Consider the following 17,941-nt stretch of genomic DNA (forward strand, 5'->3'; position numbering starts at 1 on the left):
AGAAGTACAAGTTGTCATGTCGAAAACAAACTTTACAACTTTGGCAGGGGGGGCGAGGATTAGGTGGGGGGGGCGGGAGGAGGCTGGGAAGGGATGGGAAAGGTAAACAAAGGAGGAGGCTACAATGCTTGATAAGAAATGTACTCACTATCTTGCCCATGTAATTGTAACCCCTCTGTACAGTATTTTCACACACACACAAAAAAAATTAACTCACAAGGGGCTGGGAAGGTGGCTCGGTGGTAGAGCGCTTGCCTTACATGCATGAGGCCCTGGGTTCGATTCCTCAGCACCACATAAGCAAAAAGAAAAAAGCCGGAAGTGTCACTGTGGCTCAAGTGGTAGAGCGCTAGCCTTGAGCTGAAGAGCTAAGGGACAGCGCCCAGGCCCAGAGTTCAGGCCCCACGACCGGACCCAAAAAAAAAAATTAACTCACAAAAATCAGTAGCTTTTCTGTATGCCAACAATGAGAAGAGTGAATGAGAAGGAAAGCAACTCCTTTTGTAATGGCTTCAAAAACTAAGTAAAATACTTAGGAATTAATCAAAGATAGTAAGAATCTCTATGATAAAAACTTTAAAAATCCTGAAAAAGGAATTTAAAGAAGATAAGGAAATAGAAAAACTTCCCATGATGGCAGGGGAAAAACAAAGGAGGGAGTAACAATGCTGGATAGGAAATGGACTCATTACCTTACTCATATAACTGTACCCCCTCTGTACAGTATCTTTACAATAAAAATATATGTTAAAAAATAAAAACCTCCCATGATCCTGGATTGGAAGGATTGACATCATGCAAATGACAAAATACCTACAAATTCAATGCAGTGTCCATCAAAGTTCTATCAACATTCTTCAGCAATATAGAAGCAATCCAATAGAAGACCCTGAATAGCAAAAACAAGCCTTAGCAGGAAGAATAGTGCTGGAGGAATATCAATACCAAGCTTCAAACTCTTATTACAAAGCCATGGTAATAAAAACAGCTTGGTACTGGCACAAGAATAGGCCTGAGGACCAATGGAATGGAATAGATGACCTAGAAATGAACCCACAGCCCTACAATCATCTAATGTTTGATAAGAGAGCCAAAAACACAGGCTGGAAGAAAAACATTCTGGCTGAACTGGCTATAAACATACAGAAAAACTGAAGTTAGATCCTTATGTATCATCCTTAACCAGAATCAACTCCAAAAAGGATCAAAGACCTCAATATAAGACCAGATACCCTGAAAATATTACAGGAAGGGATAGGGAAAACATGAAGGCTCCTTAGCACAGGTCAAAACTTCCTAAGTAAAGATCCAGAATCACAACAAATGAAAGGTTGGACAAATGGAATTGCATCAAAATGAACAGTTCCGGTATGACAGAAGACAGCTAGCAAGAGAAGTAGAAATCCCACATATTGGGAGATTTGTCATAGCTATGTATCAGACAAGGATCTCATATCTAAAATATACTCAAAGCTCAAAAACATTAAACTTCCCCAAAACAAATCCTCAAAGAAACAACAACCCATTTAATAAATAGCTAAAGACTTAAAGATTTCTTCTTCTCTGAAGAAGAAATAAGAATGGCCAATAGACACATGAAAAGATGTTTCTGACATCTCTGGCCATAAAAGAAATGCAAATCAGAACAGCATTGAGATTCCACTTCACCCCAGTTAGAATGGCTATTAAATTCAAGAAAATGAACAATAACAGATGCTGTTGGCCAAAAGGGAACACTACTTCATTGTTGGTGGGAATGTAAACTTGTTCAACTACCTTGCTCTGGAAAGCAGTAGGAGGTTCCTTAAAAGACTAAATATAGAGCATCTATCAGTTAACCATTACACTAAAGCCACCAGCACAGCCATGTTCATTGCAGCATTGCTTACCATAGCCAAGATATAGAATCAACCCAGATGCCCCTCAATGGACAATTGGATCAAGAAAAGTGGTATAAATGCACAGTGGAATTTTATGCTTCCATCAGAAAGAATGGCATTGCCCCATTTGTAAAGAAATGAGAAAACTTGGAAAAAAAATTATACTAAGCAAAGTAAGCCAGACCCAAAGAAACAGAGGCTGCAATGGTTTCCCTCATTTGTAATCATTTGAATGTGCCTATAAATCTACAAGTAACCCAATGGACAATAAAAGACAAATAATTAACAACTGCACATGATTAAACAGAAATCTAAATATTCACATAGTGAGAACAAAGGAGGATATTCTTAGGAGAGGATTACAAGGGCTCAATAGCTATGTGCTTAAGATCATATAAAAAGATGCTTATCACAATGAACTAAGAAATGGAAGTAAGAGGATTTTTAATTATACTGTTTGTGGTTCTTTTTTTTCTTGTTTCCTTTTTTCTTTGGTTTATTCCCTTCTGTTGCATTTTTTATTTCTGTTCCTTTTGTTTTATATATGTTTATCTGACAAAGTGTGAAACAATTCAGCAGTGAAACCCACTAGACACTATGGGGGAGGGAAGTTGGGAAGGGAAAAAGTAGGAGATAATTAGGGGGAAGGGGTGACCTTGTTCAAAAAGAAATGTTCTCATTACCCAAATCATGTAGCTGTAGGCCCTCTGTATGTCATCTTTACAATAAAATTTAAAATAAAATAGCAAGGTGTAAGGTGCTTGTACATATCATGGTGCATCTCAGTTTGCAGCTAATGAGAAACTAATTATATCATAAACATTTTTCTTTAGTTCTTCATGGCTCATACTATTAGCACTGATCTGTGAATTCATGGTATGTTTTATCATATTAACTTGTTTTCTACTCTCTTAGCAGAGTCCGTCTTCTCCATTCCCTAGTCCTGCTGCTACCTACTCTCAGCCAGCACTGCTTCCAATTTGTTCTCTCTTTCTCTCTGTCCCTATTCAACACTATCAGAAATTCACAACTCTACATTTAGTCTTTTGAGGAACCTCCATACTGCTTTCCAGAGTGGTTGAACAAGTTTACACTCCACCAACACTGTAGTAGCATTCCCTTTTAGCCACATCCCCACCAGTATCTGTTGTTATTAGATGTCTTGATAATGACCATCCTAACTGGGGCTAAGTAGAATTTCAATGTTGTTTTGATTTGCATCTCTTTTATGGCCAAAGATGGTGAGCATTTCATCATGTGTCCATTGGCCATTCTTATTTCCTCTCAGAAAAGACTCTCTTTAAGTATTTATTAAAGTCATTTATTAATGGGTGGTTGTTTCTTTGGGGATTTGTTTTGGGGGGTTTTAATTTTTTGAGATCTAAGTATATTTTAGATTTGAGGCCCTTGTATGATGTATGGCTAGTGAAGATCTTCTCCCAATCCGTGGACTTTCTGTTTATCTGGCTAGCTATGTCCTTTGCCATGCAGATGCTATGCAATCCCATTTGTCCAACTTTTCTTTGATTTGTTGTGTCTCTGTGTCTTTATTAAGAAAGTTTCGACCTGTGCCAAGGAGCCCTAGTGTTTCTTCTATTCCTTCCTGTAATGTTTCCAGAGTATCTGCTTTTACCTGGAGGACTTTGATCCATTTGGAATTGATTGTGGTACAGGGTGATATATAACTTTATATATCTTTATATAAACTTTATATATAACTTAATATATAAACTTTATTTATATATATATATACACACTTCATATATAACTTTAGTTTTCTACAGGTGTTCAACCAATTCTGCTAGCACCATTTGTTGAAGACACTGTCTTTCTTCCATCCTATTTTTTTGGCTCCCTTATTAAAGATTTGGGGGCCCACAATACCATTTCTGGGCATTTGCCCAAATAACCACAAACAAGGCTGTAATAAAGCAAGCAGCACAGTCATTTTCATTGCAGCATTATTTGCCATAGCCAAGAAATAGAATGAACCCAGCTGCCCCTCAGTAGATGAATGGATCAAGAAAATGTGCTATAGGGCTGGTATGTAGCTCAGTGGCAAAGCACTTGCCTAGCAAGTGCAATGTCCTGGGTTTGATCCCCAGTACCAAAAAAAGAAAAAGACAAAAAAAATGTGGTATGTATCCACAATGGAATTCTATGATCCACCAGAAAGAATTATATCACCCCATTTGTAAGGAAATGGAAAGACTTAGAGAAAAACATATTAAGTAAAGTAAGCCAGACCCAAAGAAACATAGACTCCCTGGTTTCCCTTATTTGTAGTAATCATTATATGTCTAGGATTGTCCTAGCAGAGGCTCACAATAGTTCAATAGCTATGTACGTATGACTATATAAATGATGCTAAGTGAAATGAACTCTTAAGATACAGAAACGAGGCTTTTGTTGTTGTTTTTAATGTACTGTGTGAAGTTACTTCTTTTTCCTGCATTTTTACACTATGGTTTATTCCTTGCTGTCACTGTGTTTGATTTTGGTACCCTATGTATTGTATATACATTTATCTGAATTAAGGAAGGGAAGGAGAACAGCAAAACGGCGAGACAAAGGACCAAGGGTGAACCAATGCAACAGTACTACTCACAAGACAATATGTTGGAAGTGAACTTTACAACTTACGAGGGAAAGTGGGAGAAAAATGAGGGAGGGGTGACATGTTTGACAAGAAATGTACTTAGTACTTTACATATGTAATTGTAACCCCTCTCTGTACATCATCTTAATAAAGTTAAATTTAAAAAAAAAGAAATTTACAACTTCATCATCTCACATGGGTGAGCAGTGTAGCAGGGAGGAATATTAGGAATCTGATTAGTCAAGCGCCAGTGGTTCATGCCTATAATCCTAGCTACTTCGGAGACTGAGATCTGAGGATTGTGGATTGAAGGCAGCCTGGGCAGTAAAGTCTATGAGACTCTTTATCTCTAATTAACCACAGAAAAGCTGGAAGTGGAGCTGTGACTCAAGTGGTAGAGTACCAGCCATTAGGAAAAAAAAAAAAATCCTCAGGGACAGTACCCAGGCCCTGAGTTCAAGCCCAGAACTAGCACCAAAACAAAAAAGGGTATCTGAGCAGAATAGTTGTGGAAACCAAGGTTTCCAAAGAAAAATCATTCCTTGCTGATCAGAAAGAAAGCAGAAGTTGTTGAGATGAGAAGTCCTTCCATAAGTGGGTAGGATGTGTTGAGAGACAGTGACAAGAGAGACTAAGGAGGGACTTTGTGACACCGACTACCACAGTCTCTCACTAGACAAAAGGACATCAGTTCAGAAATGTACTAAGCAATGAGAAATTGAGTGGGTCTATAAGTATATAACCCAGAATAAAAATAATTCTGTATGGAAAAAAATAGGCAGTTACAGTATCTGTGAACATACATTATCTGTAGCTAATAATCTGATAGTTTTTATAGTTAAAATCACTGTAAATTTTTAAAGCTTAGTTTTCTTTTTGTTGATTTGCTTACTAAAATAAACTCATTTTCAGATTTGCATTTTTCCCCTAGACATTATGGTCACCATGGGTTTTGCGAGAGATGAAATAAACGATGCCTTAATAAGTCATAAATACGATGAAGTTATGGCCACTTATATTCTCCTGGGTAGAAAACCACCTGAAGTAAGTTTTCATCTTTTTAAATTAATTTTGATTATTTCTTGAGTTAAAAGACAGCCAGGTATTTAGCAGTAAATGTATTCTCTTTTTTTGTCATATCACAACATTCGTATTCATGAGAATTCAAAAATTATAAATTAATTTTGTTTCTGGATGCAAGTGTGATTTCAGGCCCACTGCCTCGTTTGGCACCCACAGGCACCCCCACTGTCTTGGCTTTTAGAAAAGTGTCCCTAGGGTTTCTTAATGCATAGTTTGTACATCCAAGTACAACAGCCTTGCCAAAGGCAATATGATTATTCTGAATGCATGACAGCATTAAAATGATAGATATAAGTGAGAACCCATGGGAAGTGGATTCATGTTACTTTTGCCTTTCCGCATGTTAAGTGGCTTTCACGCATCCAGTTGGGAATCCTCAAGGGCCAGGAGAGATTTATGATAAGAGAACTGTATATAAATGGTGAATCATAAAAGCAAACGAATCTTTGGGAAAGAATATTATAAAGAGTACAAATTATACAAGATATAATTTGAGAGTAGGAACAGAGGCCAGAGCATTGACAGTTCGCTAAAAATTAAGCGTCTGTGGGAGGCATTTTGTGGTAAAGGCTGAAATTATTTATAGTTAAATAGTAACTGTGAATGAACAGTTCCTTTCAGATGACATTTATTCAATGTACTTTATTCAGAATCTTTGCTAAGCCTCTCTTCTCAGTGAGTCCTCAGAATAGAGCTTAGCAGTCAACAGATTGGTTCATGGGGTATGTGTGGTCAATACTCTGGGTGCTCATGGGAGGGCGGGCACCCACCACGGTGGTCTGTGTGATATGGTAGATGGAAAGTAAAAGTACTTGGTGACCAGTTGGATTCAAGGAGAACTCCTCAGTCTTCTTGCATGATTCCCTATTACATGAGGTGCATTTGCCAGAATCGAGAAGGTGTGGATTCAAGACAAAGATGAAAAGTTTCATTTGGGATAGTTGGATTGATGGCTCCAGTTGGATAATGCTGGCTAGTATGTATTTGGGTACAAAGATTTGGATTTGGAGGGAAAGGTTTGAAAATAATTAATAAATAAGCTTTGGAGTCGCCACCAGAAAAGTATACATTGCACGCTGCCAATATGCCAGGAACTGTTACAGAGACTTCACTTTTCAAGGTATTAAATTCATCTGATCTCTCCATGAACCTGTTGGTAGAAAGTACTATCACTGTGGAGGAAAGGAACCTCAGTGGGAACACTGACAGCTAAACACACACACACACAAAAAAAAACAAAAAAACTAATTTTACAAGCATTCAGCCATGCCCTTGCGTAAGTTAAAAGGAAGCATGAAGTGTATTGGAGATAAGCTAATGAAGCTGCTATACGTGGTAAGGGCTTGGGCTTTGGAGCTCCATCTCACCTGGGCACTGCCATTGTGCACATAGGCTTTTGTGTCCTGTTTTTCTTACCTATATAGTAAAAATAATAATAGCACTTATCTCTTAGGGTCATTAAAAGGACTGCATAAAAAAATACCTGTAAGTTCTTAGAATAATTGCTGGCAGATTACCATCATCAGGAGTACCCTGCTGTTAGTTATCAGCATTACCCACATAAGAATTTAGATTCAGTGATTCAGACACAGGTTTTCTGTCAACAAACAACATTTGTGTTATGGATAGAAGGGTAGTCCATAAACCCCCAATTTACAATGCCTAGTTCTAAGTAGATGTGATTTTCCAATCAAAGCTGATAAACCAAATTATGTTTTGTAAATGTGGAGAAAACAAAAGAGTTTATATTGTTAGTTCAGAACATAAAACTTGCAAATGTGTTTTTTATCCTAATTGTGAATCCTAGTGCTGTCCTTGACTCTTCAGTTTTTCCATCCTAAAGTTCAGGTTAGGAAAAAAAAAAAAACTTGCGCAGTGTCTAGTTTGTAACAACTATGTGGTCTAGACTACTATCCACCAATTTGTAGCTATTATTTGATGTTCTGACTAAACTAAGAATTTGTTCAAAGTAACTGAAGATTGCAAATACTTACGGAAGGAGTTCAGTTCCTTCCCTCCCTTTTCGCAATTCTATGTACAAAGTTACCTGTTATATTTTGTTTTGTTTTCAGTTTTAATAACTACTTATAAAGAATTGAATCATTTCTGACATCAAGAGTGCATTTTGCTTATATAAACAGTTCTATGTTTTGAAATCTTGGTGGTCTTTCTTCTTGTAGTTTGAAGGCGGTGAATCACTATCCAGTGGAAATTTGTGCCAGAGGTCCCGGCCCAGTAGTGACCTAAATAACAGCACTGTTCAGTCTCCGGCTCACCTGAAGGTCCAGCGAAGTATCTCAGCAAACCAGAAGCAACGGCGCTTCAGTGATCATGGTAAGGAACAAGTCCAGTTAGTGAAAAGATTGACTAGGCTGTATTGTAGACTTAGACTAGATTGTAGACTAGATTCTGTACAAACTCATTCACATCTCGTATACTCCTGACATTCAGTTTTCGCAAACTTACAATATTGAAAGTTAGATGTAATATCTTTTCAGGGACTGAACTAATTTTTATAACCTACCAGCTTAATCTTGGTTTAGAGCATAAAACATACAGTCTATTTAATAGAGTTTTTTTGTTTGTGGGAAGAAAATGTCGGGGGGGGTTTATTTTAGTTAATTGTGATTTTTTTTAATTACAGCTGGTCCAACTATTCCCCCTGCTGTATCCTATACCAAAAGGCCTCAGGCTAACAGTGTGGAAAATGAGCAGAAAGAAGAGTGGGACAAAGACGTGACTCGTAAACTTGGCAGCACCACGGTTGGATCAAAGAGTGAGATGACTGCAAGCCCTCTTGTAGGTCCAGAGAGGAAGAAGTCTTCTACTATTCCAAGTGTGAGTCAGTATTCTAGTGTGTTTCCATTTGTTGAACTGATTTGTTGTCACCGTTTTTAACTATAAAATGATCATATTTTGTCACTTTAAATGTTTCCAAATGAATTGTTTTAAGAACCTCAAAAAAGGCCTAAACTTCTCATAATACAATTGAAAAAAATAATAAAAAGCCTTCTCAAATCAATACTTAATGTTATATTAATGATACATGTACCATTTTGTAATTACAAAAATTACTTTCTTGCTTATATTTCCTGTTTATAACAGTGGGTTAAAGATATATATATATATTTTTTTAATCTTTGTTGTTCAGTGAGGGAAAGCACACTAGAAATTATATAGGGTAGTAGAAAAGCAGAAGAGATGGAAAGTATAATACAAAAACTAAAATTGGAAGAATAGAATAGAACTGATAACATTTAGATAAAAAGTTATTTGGGAAGGGAAAGAAGCAAAATGAAGTGGGGAAAATATCAAAGAAATAGTAACAAGAAAGGAAGGAAAATCAGAATGGAAACAGAAGCCAAAATGAAAACCTACTTCTGGGCTCATTGAGGTGAAAGGTCTAAACATCAAAATCAATTTTTTTTTTTAAGTTTAAAACATTGTAGTAGGAGAGCAGATGACTTTAAATGGAACAAGGTTTGATTGACAATCGATTTTTTTTCAATGGCTGACAAAGGACTAGTTGAACATTCTTAAAGGATTGAAAGGAGAGCACAATTTGGGCCTAGAAATTTATGTCTATCTAAACGTGAAGTATGATAACCATATTCCTGGTCATAAAACGTGTTAGGTGTTTGGCTACGTACAGACTATTTGAAAACACGCCATATCATCTAAGGAAGTATTCTTTAAAGCCCAGTGTATCTTTAACCACAAATGGGTGAAGTGTCCTATGCCTCTCATTTTATTTACTTAAGTAAAGCTATATTGTTTTTGAATGTAATCATATATTGCTCAGAGCTTTACATTTTCCACAGCGTCCATCTTGGTATGTGGCTGCTAAGTGCCCTCTCAGAAGGTCTGCCTCTGGTCCTCGGTGATGATGTGTTTTTTTTAACCTCAGGCGCATCACACCCCTCAGCCTGTGTCACAGCACCCTGAGTCTGTGCAGCTCCCAGCCTCACTCCCACGCACCTCTCCCAGCAATTCTGATGAGTTCTAATGTGTGTCATTGGCTGTCTTGTGTATCCTTGCAGCATACACATCTAAATTTTTAATAGATGCAGCCAGTGTAATTTTCCAAATGGCGGGGCAATTTAGAGAGTAATTATTTTCTACAGCCTCATCGACAACTGGATATTATCCATCTTTATTTTTTTTTTGGCCACTCTGAAAGGCATCCCTTTATTTTTAATCGATGTTTCCTTGACATCTGGTGACATTGATTACCAAAATGCTCACTGTTTGGCTCTTAGCAGAAAAAATTGACTGCCTCCTACTTGAAAGCCAAAGCTTTTGTTTTGAGGTAGTTTCTCAGGAAGAAGGAACTTGGGCATTTATAATCTCAGCTCTGTATTATTGTAAGAGACTGATTGAACACGTGAACTTTTTAACTTGTGACTATTATTTATCAGTAAAATGGAATATTATGAAAGATATATAATCTACTCAAATGACATAGCAAGCCTTCTTACTTTCCAGTGAAAAAAAGAAGTCATATTTATTACATGCAGAGATAATTTGGTAGGTGGTAGCCTAATAGTACACTTACTATTTATAAAATTAGAAGCATTTTTAGTCAAATGTAAAAGCCCTTGCTTATAAGTGATTTACTGACAGTATTATTTGAAAATGTAATATATTTGATCTCTGGGTAGCAGATGATTTTTAAAACCAGCTGTTGAAGCTAGGTATGGTAGTTCAAGCCTCTAATCCTAGTTATATAGGAGGCAGAGATTGGAGGAATGCTGTTCAATCCTAGTTATATAGGAGGCAGAGATTGGAGGAATGCTGTTCAAGGCCAACCAGGCATTTAAAAAAATAAAGGTTGAGATACTGCACTTCAACCGATGTCACAGTGGTGTGCACCTGTTCTCTCAGCTACAGGGAAAGCTCAGTGGCTGACGTGGTACACACCCACCATCCCAGTGACAAGCGGAAGTACAAGTAGGAAGATCACAGCTCAGGCCCAGGCATAAATGTGAGACTAAAGTATGCTATATGCAGAGGAGAATTCCAGAAGTACAATTCCTTTGAAAACCAATTTATAGTGTAACAAACGAATACCAGGAAGCTGAAACATGTTTCATCAAAGAAATGTGGAGCTAAAGGAAGGGGAGAACAGATGAAAGGAGAGAGGAAAGGAAGGCTAATATAGTTATAATGTTCAATGTACTGATGTGAAAAGGAACCAGTAACTTGAGAATATGGGAGGGGTTGGAATAGATGAGGAGGAGATGATAGAAGATGTGACATTGATCAAGATGCAGTATTGTAGTCATAAACGGACATATTGAATTGAAATCCTTTTGTACAACTACTTAAAAATGATAAATAGAAAAAAAAAGTTCAGGTACCAATGACTCACAACTATACTCCTTGCAACTTAGGAGGTCAGGAGTCTGAGATAGGAGTATTATGGTTCAGCCTGAACAGCAAAGTCTGTGAGACCTTGTTTTAAAATTTTATTATAAAGGTGATAGACAAGGAGGCTGCAGTTATGTAAGTTAGGTAATGAGTGTATTTCTTTTTGAATAGTGTCACCCTCTCCTTCATTTTCTCCCAGTTTTCCCCTCCTAACCCCCCTCCCTCCCAGGTTGTATGATCCATTTCCAACATATGAGAATCTTACACCAAAGAACCAGAAGTGCAGCTATAGCTCAAGTGGTAGAGCACCAGCCTTGAGCAAAAAAGCTAAGGGACAGTGCCCAGGTTCTAAGTTCAAGCCCTAGTACCAGCATAAACAAACATATAGGTAAGTGAGGGAATAGTCAGTGCAGAAAGGGGCTAGAGGCATGTCTCAAATAATTCACTGCCTCGGCCACTCTTGAGTTCAATCTCCAGCACCATTACCACTACTAAAACCAAAAACCTGGCCAGTTGATAGACAGCAATAGGAAGTTTCAAGTTAAAAAATGAAATAGATGAATGTAAATAAGTTTTGTTGGTTACTTGGCAGAATCATCTGTTCCATTATTCATCATCTCCAACCATTACCCATTCATTACAAATGAGTACTACTGTTTATAAGGGAACTTAGAACTCTTCTTGTAATATGGATCAAGAACAACAATTTTCTATAATAGAAATTTCTGTCCAAAATTATATTAAGGGTATTGATTTTTAAAAATTTAACTTAAAAAAAAGCTTCACTGTCCTGCTCCTGATGAAATCTGTTGTGCTGTTGACTCACTTCCAACTACAGAGTTGCCTGTGCCTGTCTCTACCACCAGGTCATAAGAAAGTTACTTCTAGCTGCTACTATATGATTAGAAGCTAAAACTTTAAAGCCGGGCGCTGGTGGCTCACACCTATAATCCTAGCTACTCAGGAGGCTGAGATATGAGAATCACAGTTCAAAGCCACCTAGGCAGGAAAGTCCATAAGACTCTTATCTACAATTAACCACCTGAAAACCGGAAGTCGTGCTGGAGAGAGCTCAAGGCCATGCCCAGGCCCAGAGTTCAAGCCCCACAATCAACCAAAAAAAAAAAAAGAAGCAGCTAAAACTTTAATGAATTTTTTTATGCTGTGCTTTTTATTCTTAAAATCTAAATATGAGAATGAAGGAGAAGAGACAATCATGTTAATGTAAGATTCTAAACAATGAAAATCCTGCTGTTACTTTTGTTCAAATCATTAGCAGCTTAACTACATTTCCTTGACTTTTCATGAATAGGGTTAGCAGTTTTCAATTTGCTTTTTCCTTTTTCCTTCTTAAAGAACAATGCATATTCTGGAGGCAGCATGGCGAGGAGGAATACATATGTCTGTGAAAGGACCACAGATCGGTACACGACACTGCAGAACGGGAGAGACAGCAGGTGGTGGTCATGATTCCAAGTACCTTTGCCATTGTTCTACCCCAGTAGATGTACTTAAATGCCCATAGCTAAGTAGATCAGGGGAATGGAAATACAAAGCAGTCAGACTGCATCCTACCTTCCTCACAAGGGCACATAAAGCACATGTTTTAATTGTAAGACATGCAAATATAAATGTATCTTCCTTGGACCCTTTAGGCTAGATTGCTAGAGAATGATTTCTTTCCAAATAAATGCGAATCTGTGTGTAGCTCCTTGAGTTTACAGTAGTAAATCTGTTGCTTCATGATATGAGTTAAAAGTATTTTGATAATACTTCTAGAGAATAATTTTAATATGTTTATGCATTCCTAATAGAAATTTTGGACAACGGGTTGCCATACTCATTTAGAGAAGTGAAAAATGTCTCTAGTCATAATAATCTTACCTGAAACTGTCATACATCCACAAAAAAAATCATGCCTTCTCAGGTTCACATATCCAGAGCTTTTCAGTGGAAAGTAGTGATAAATTGTCCCTGTACACTTTTTTGGAGTTTTTTTTTATTAGCATAGATCCCATCCACTGGTTCCCCTTATACACTTTTAGCAAGAATATTAATTTTTTCATTAGTTACTAATATCCCCCCTGATGTTTTATATCAGCTGCTTTAGCTGTAAAAAGAAGTTCTCATCAGTTTAGATTCCCCAATTTTAGTAAACTGTACCTTTTCTTCCCTTACGTTGAAAGCCTTACGGAGATGTCTGCGAGCAGCATGTCTTCTGCGGGTTCTGCTGTAGCCTCTGCTGGCCCTTCAGCTCGACCTCGCCATCAGAAGTCCATGTCCACTTCTGGCCATCCTATTAAAGTTACACTGCCAACCATTAAAGATGGCTCTGAAGCATACCGGCCTGGGTAACAACATTTCATTTCTTAATGATTAAGTCTTGTGGCGCGAGTCTATAGTCCTAGCGCTTAGAAGGCAAATGCAGGAGGATCATGCATTCCAGGCCTGCCTGGGTTATGTAGTAAGACCCTGTTTTTTAAAAATAACAAAAAAAGAGCTTTCTGAAAACAGTGTTTGTGGCAGAAGAAAAGTTTAATTTTACCGTACAATTAGAATGTACTTTGGCTGTTACCACATAATGTTGTTTTATAATTTAAACCGTTTTAGAGGATTTTATTTTAAATTCATCTTTAAAGTATTGCTGCCTAACTTACCATCTAATTAAACTGAAGTTTTAGTTGCTGTTACTTAAACATACACACAAAAACATAATAAGACCTGGCTCCTATCATATGGTTGCCATTATTATCAGTGAAACAGATGAAATCAAAGAACCTACTCAGGTCTTTTATTCTAGATTTTATCTGTCTCAAAGTTTTCTCAAATTCAGAACCTCCAAACATTTTAGCTGTTTGATAATTAGATCTTATAGTCATTTTCATAGTGCCACAGAACACGGTGCCATCATTGGGCTTAACTTACAGGTAGGAAATGATTTTGCTCAAAGGCTTTTGGTGGTGGTGGTGGTGGTCGTCGTCGTGGGGCTTGAACTCAGAGCCTGGGTGCCATCCCTGAACTTTGCATTCAAGGCTGACACGCTACCACTTTGACCCACAGCGCCATCTCCAGTTTTCTGGTGGTTAATTGAAGAGAAGAGTCTCACAGATTTTTCTGCCTGGGCTGGCTTCAAACCGTGATCCTCAGATCTCAGCCACCTGAGTACCTAAGATCACAGGCGTGAGCCACCAGTACCCAGCTCAAACACTTTCTGATAAAGCATAAAATTTATGTACTACATTGCTAAGTAGTTTTAAGTTAAAGGATTTAAATTGAGTGTCTCTTTATCTAAAACTCTTAGGCTCAGAGCATTTTGAATTTCAGTTTTGCAGATTGTTAACATTTGCATATGCCTGTTAGATCTTTGATATGCAACCTAAGTTTGAACATGGAATTCATGTCTGCTTCTTAAACACCTTATACTTAATAACCCAAAGGTAAATTTATTTTAATTATTTAATTGCCATCAATATTTTCAGTGTGTCTTCATTTTTATGGTGACTAACACCACGAGGGTCAGGTATGGAATTTTCCACTTGTGAGTGAAAATGTCCCCTGTCATTATTCATATATCTTAATTTGTCTCAGCAGTACAACCCAGAGAGTGCCTGCTGCTTCTCCATCTGCTCATAGTATTAGTGCCACCACTCCAGACCGGACCCGGTTTCCCAGAGGGAGCTCAAGCCGCAGCACTTTCCATGGGGAGCAGCTCCGTGAACGACGGAGTGCTGCTTATAATGGGCCACCTGCCTCACCGTCCCATGAAACAGGTGCATTTGCACACGCCAGAAGGGGAACCTCTACTGGTCTAATAAGCAAAATCACATCCAAGTTTGTCCGCAGGTCAGTACCAGCACACCATTGTGTTTTGTGTTCGCCATTAAAAAGGAAATTTGGAGATGTACTCTTCTCTTTGCAGTGATTTTTCCAAAATGGTTCCATACCATTTTATTAGTGTCCTCTTTTACAGAAGTTGTAGGGGGAAAAAAATCCAGAAAGACAAAAATCTTTGTCTTAAACTGGACAAAATGAAAACTGAAAAGGCAAAAACCTGATGCCAAAGACTTATTTCATTTTGCTCATTCTTAGCACCACAAAAAGAAAAAAGATAGAAAAAAAGGCCCTTTACAAGATTGCATGTCGCCTAGAATACAGTCCCAAGCCCTTGCAGAGACCTCCGGGGATTTTTGTAGTCTCCTGCCCATTCTGGCTTTATCCCTTTCTCCTTCCTCTTACTGGTTCCACCCCATCATGCAGGTGCCTCGCTGAACTGGAGCATACCAGGCACACTTGTTCTGAGCATTGCACTTGGATTCTCCTTGGAATCCTCTGCCTCAAATACCTGCCTAGCTTACTTCTTCTGTACCAAGCTTTATTATTTTCTAACCATAGCTTATTCTTACGTAGAGAACAGCCTATTCAGTTGCATATATTCCTATAGATAAGCTTTTTAACTTGCACTTTTTCAAGAGCCAGCTCTATCTTCTGTATTCCTGCTTGACTCCCACCAGGGCTACTTTACACAAACTTAATGAACTACTTAGAATAATTGCCGTAAAGCACCCAGCTAAGCAGGAACAAGGGGCAGTTGCCATTTCCAGTCATTATAGCCAAGGAAATCGAGTCTAACAGAAATTTCACTCCTGATGCATTAAGTTTAGCAGCGGAACAGTGAGTTATGAGGCCAAATGTGATTGGGCATAAAAGCCCAGTGAGACTTTGCTAGCAAAGGCATTTACCTTAGCCTCAGGAAAGTACATTTAAATAAAAGAATACATTTTATTATTCTTTCAATTCTGACAGAATAAAGTGCTGAGAAGCATCAGATATATTTTTTGTGGGGGAGGGGGGGGCATAGGGCCTGAACTCTGGGCCTGGGCGCTGTCCCTCAGCTCTTCAGCTCAAGGCTAGCGCTCTACCACTGGAGCCACAGCGCCACTTCCAGCTTTTTCTGCTTAGGTGGTGCTGAGGAATGGAACCCAGGGCCTTATGCATGCAAGGCAAGCACTCTACTGCTGAGCCAGCTTCCCAGCCCGAGATACTCATTTTTAATAACCATTTCAGTTTTAGAGTTTGTAGTGAATAAATATTTTACTTGATAGAATGGAATTTTATCCCTGTTGTATTCATTTTACATGGAATGGCTACAACATTAAGACAAAAACCTTAAAGATTTAAGTTGATCATTTTTCTCATTACTTAAACTACCTTAGTATTTTTAGTTGATTTGTAATTTGATGATCCTGTGTAGATGTTTAATTACCTTTGAAAATGACAAAAATGTCAAAAGTTTAGACTTAAAATACCAAATATATTTAATACAGTACAGTTAGTACTGTGTTCTTGATTTCATAGGTTGTCATCTAGGTAAGATTGGTGTTTTTTTTTAAGATTGAATCCATGTTTTTATACTCACCTGCTTAGACAGGCTGTATTTCCTGTACATGAATTACTATCATAACTTCTAAAAACAGTTGATTGCTTATTTGAAAATTGGTATTTATTTTTAGAAATACCTATATGTTCAATGTTATTTCTTCTTTTTTGTTGTAATTTCTATTTAAGTAGTTCTACTAAGGGGTTACCATTCACCAGTTCAGTTTATAAGTATAATGCACCTTGTTCAATATTATTTTCCCCATCCCTCCCAACCTTAAGCTTTATTCATAACTACAATACCAATTTATATATTTTCTCTCTTGAGCAACTACTAAAATTATATGTAGTAAAAAATATGAAGTTATGAATCTTGCTGTAAAAATTACTAAATAATTTTAACCTTAGATTATGCTAAACAAAGCAAAAAGATAAATTATTACATGGAAGCCATGGCTAGGAATTGGAAGGTATATAAAAAGCTGTACTCCATGCCAGCCTCATATCTTCTCTTGATAGTAGTAAGTAGACAGTTAATGATTGTAATGTGGCTCTGATGAAAAACATAAGAAATAGTATTTGACTAGTAGTAGAAAATTGTCATAGGAGAAGTTCATTCAACAAGGTGATTTAAAAATTACTTTAGATGTAGGTTTTATCGGTATAGACTTTCATTTTTATCATTAAAATCTCCATCTTCGTTTTGTTTTGAGGGATCCAAATGAAGGCGAAGCCAGTGGCAGAACGGACACCTCAAGGTGAGGAGTTGTCATTTATTCTTGGCTGCTGGGTTAGTGAGGGAGCTGTGCATGGAATGCTGCCATCAGACAGGATGCATGAGCAGAACTCATACTTTCTATCTTTATGTATCAGAGTGATGCTTCCAATGCTGCCTTGCATTTAATTAAGTTTATCAACTGTACGCTTGTGTTTTCTTAACATTACTTTGAATTGTTTGCTTGATAAGTCTTTGTTTCTATAGAATCTGACTTAGTGGAGGAATTATAGCCTAAATGTCCTGTTCCTTTTCTCAGTAATAGGATGTAACTAAAATTAGTCTAAGTCAAATAGCGCAAATAACATAGAACACTGAGGTACTAAATATGTAGGAAGAACTGATATTAGTGATATATTTTGTGTGAATAGTCTTAGATCATACTTCACGAACTATCCTGCTGTCGTATGTTCTGTGGAGTTTTTTGGTATTCAGACTCAAGTCATAATTAGAATCATAGGGACTTGATTTAAAAACAACCACCACAACAACAAAGGCTACTAGTCTTGTATGATTTCCTTCCTAAATAAACGAGATAGGTTAACAAGTTAAAATTGCAACATGTCCATGGCTCCTACCTATAATCCTAACTGCTTGGGAGATTAAGATCTGAGGATCACACTTCGAAGCCAGCCAGGACAGGAAAGTGTATGAGACTCATATCTTCAATTAACCATGGAAGAAAAAAAAAAAAAAGTGGAGCTGTGGCTCAAATGGTAAAGCGTTGAGCAAAACAGCAGGGACAGCTCCCAGGCTCGCTGAATTCAAGCACTAGGACCTGCACGCATACGCACACACACACACACACACACACACACATACACACACACACACACACACACACACACACACACACAC

The 17,941-nt window shown here is 37.6% G+C and overlaps 1 protein-coding gene across 1 annotated transcript in view; it reads left to right on the plus strand.

Annotated features, from left to right (window-relative positions):
- Positions 1 to 17,941, plus strand: part of Mark1 (MAP/microtubule affinity-regulating kinase 1) — a 108,630-nt gene that overhangs the window by 87,166 nt on the left and 3,523 nt on the right. The window contains exons 12-18 of the mRNA XM_013014988.1: positions 5,411 to 5,523; positions 7,743 to 7,896; positions 8,207 to 8,400; positions 12,289 to 12,389; positions 13,119 to 13,283; positions 14,521 to 14,775; positions 17,022 to 17,066. Coding sequence (XP_012870442.1) covers positions 5,411 to 5,523; positions 7,743 to 7,896; positions 8,207 to 8,400; positions 12,289 to 12,389; positions 13,119 to 13,283; positions 14,521 to 14,775; positions 17,022 to 17,066 — 1,027 coding nt within the window. The remainder of the gene's footprint in view (positions 1 to 5,410; positions 5,524 to 7,742; positions 7,897 to 8,206; positions 8,401 to 12,288; positions 12,390 to 13,118; positions 13,284 to 14,520; positions 14,776 to 17,021; positions 17,067 to 17,941) is intronic.

Source organism: Dipodomys ordii, unplaced genomic scaffold, assembly GCF_000151885.1.
Source record: "Dipodomys ordii isolate 6190 unplaced genomic scaffold, Dord_2.0 Scaffold26, whole genome shotgun sequence".
NCBI classification, from domain to species: domain Eukaryota; kingdom Metazoa; phylum Chordata; class Mammalia; order Rodentia; family Heteromyidae; genus Dipodomys; species Dipodomys ordii.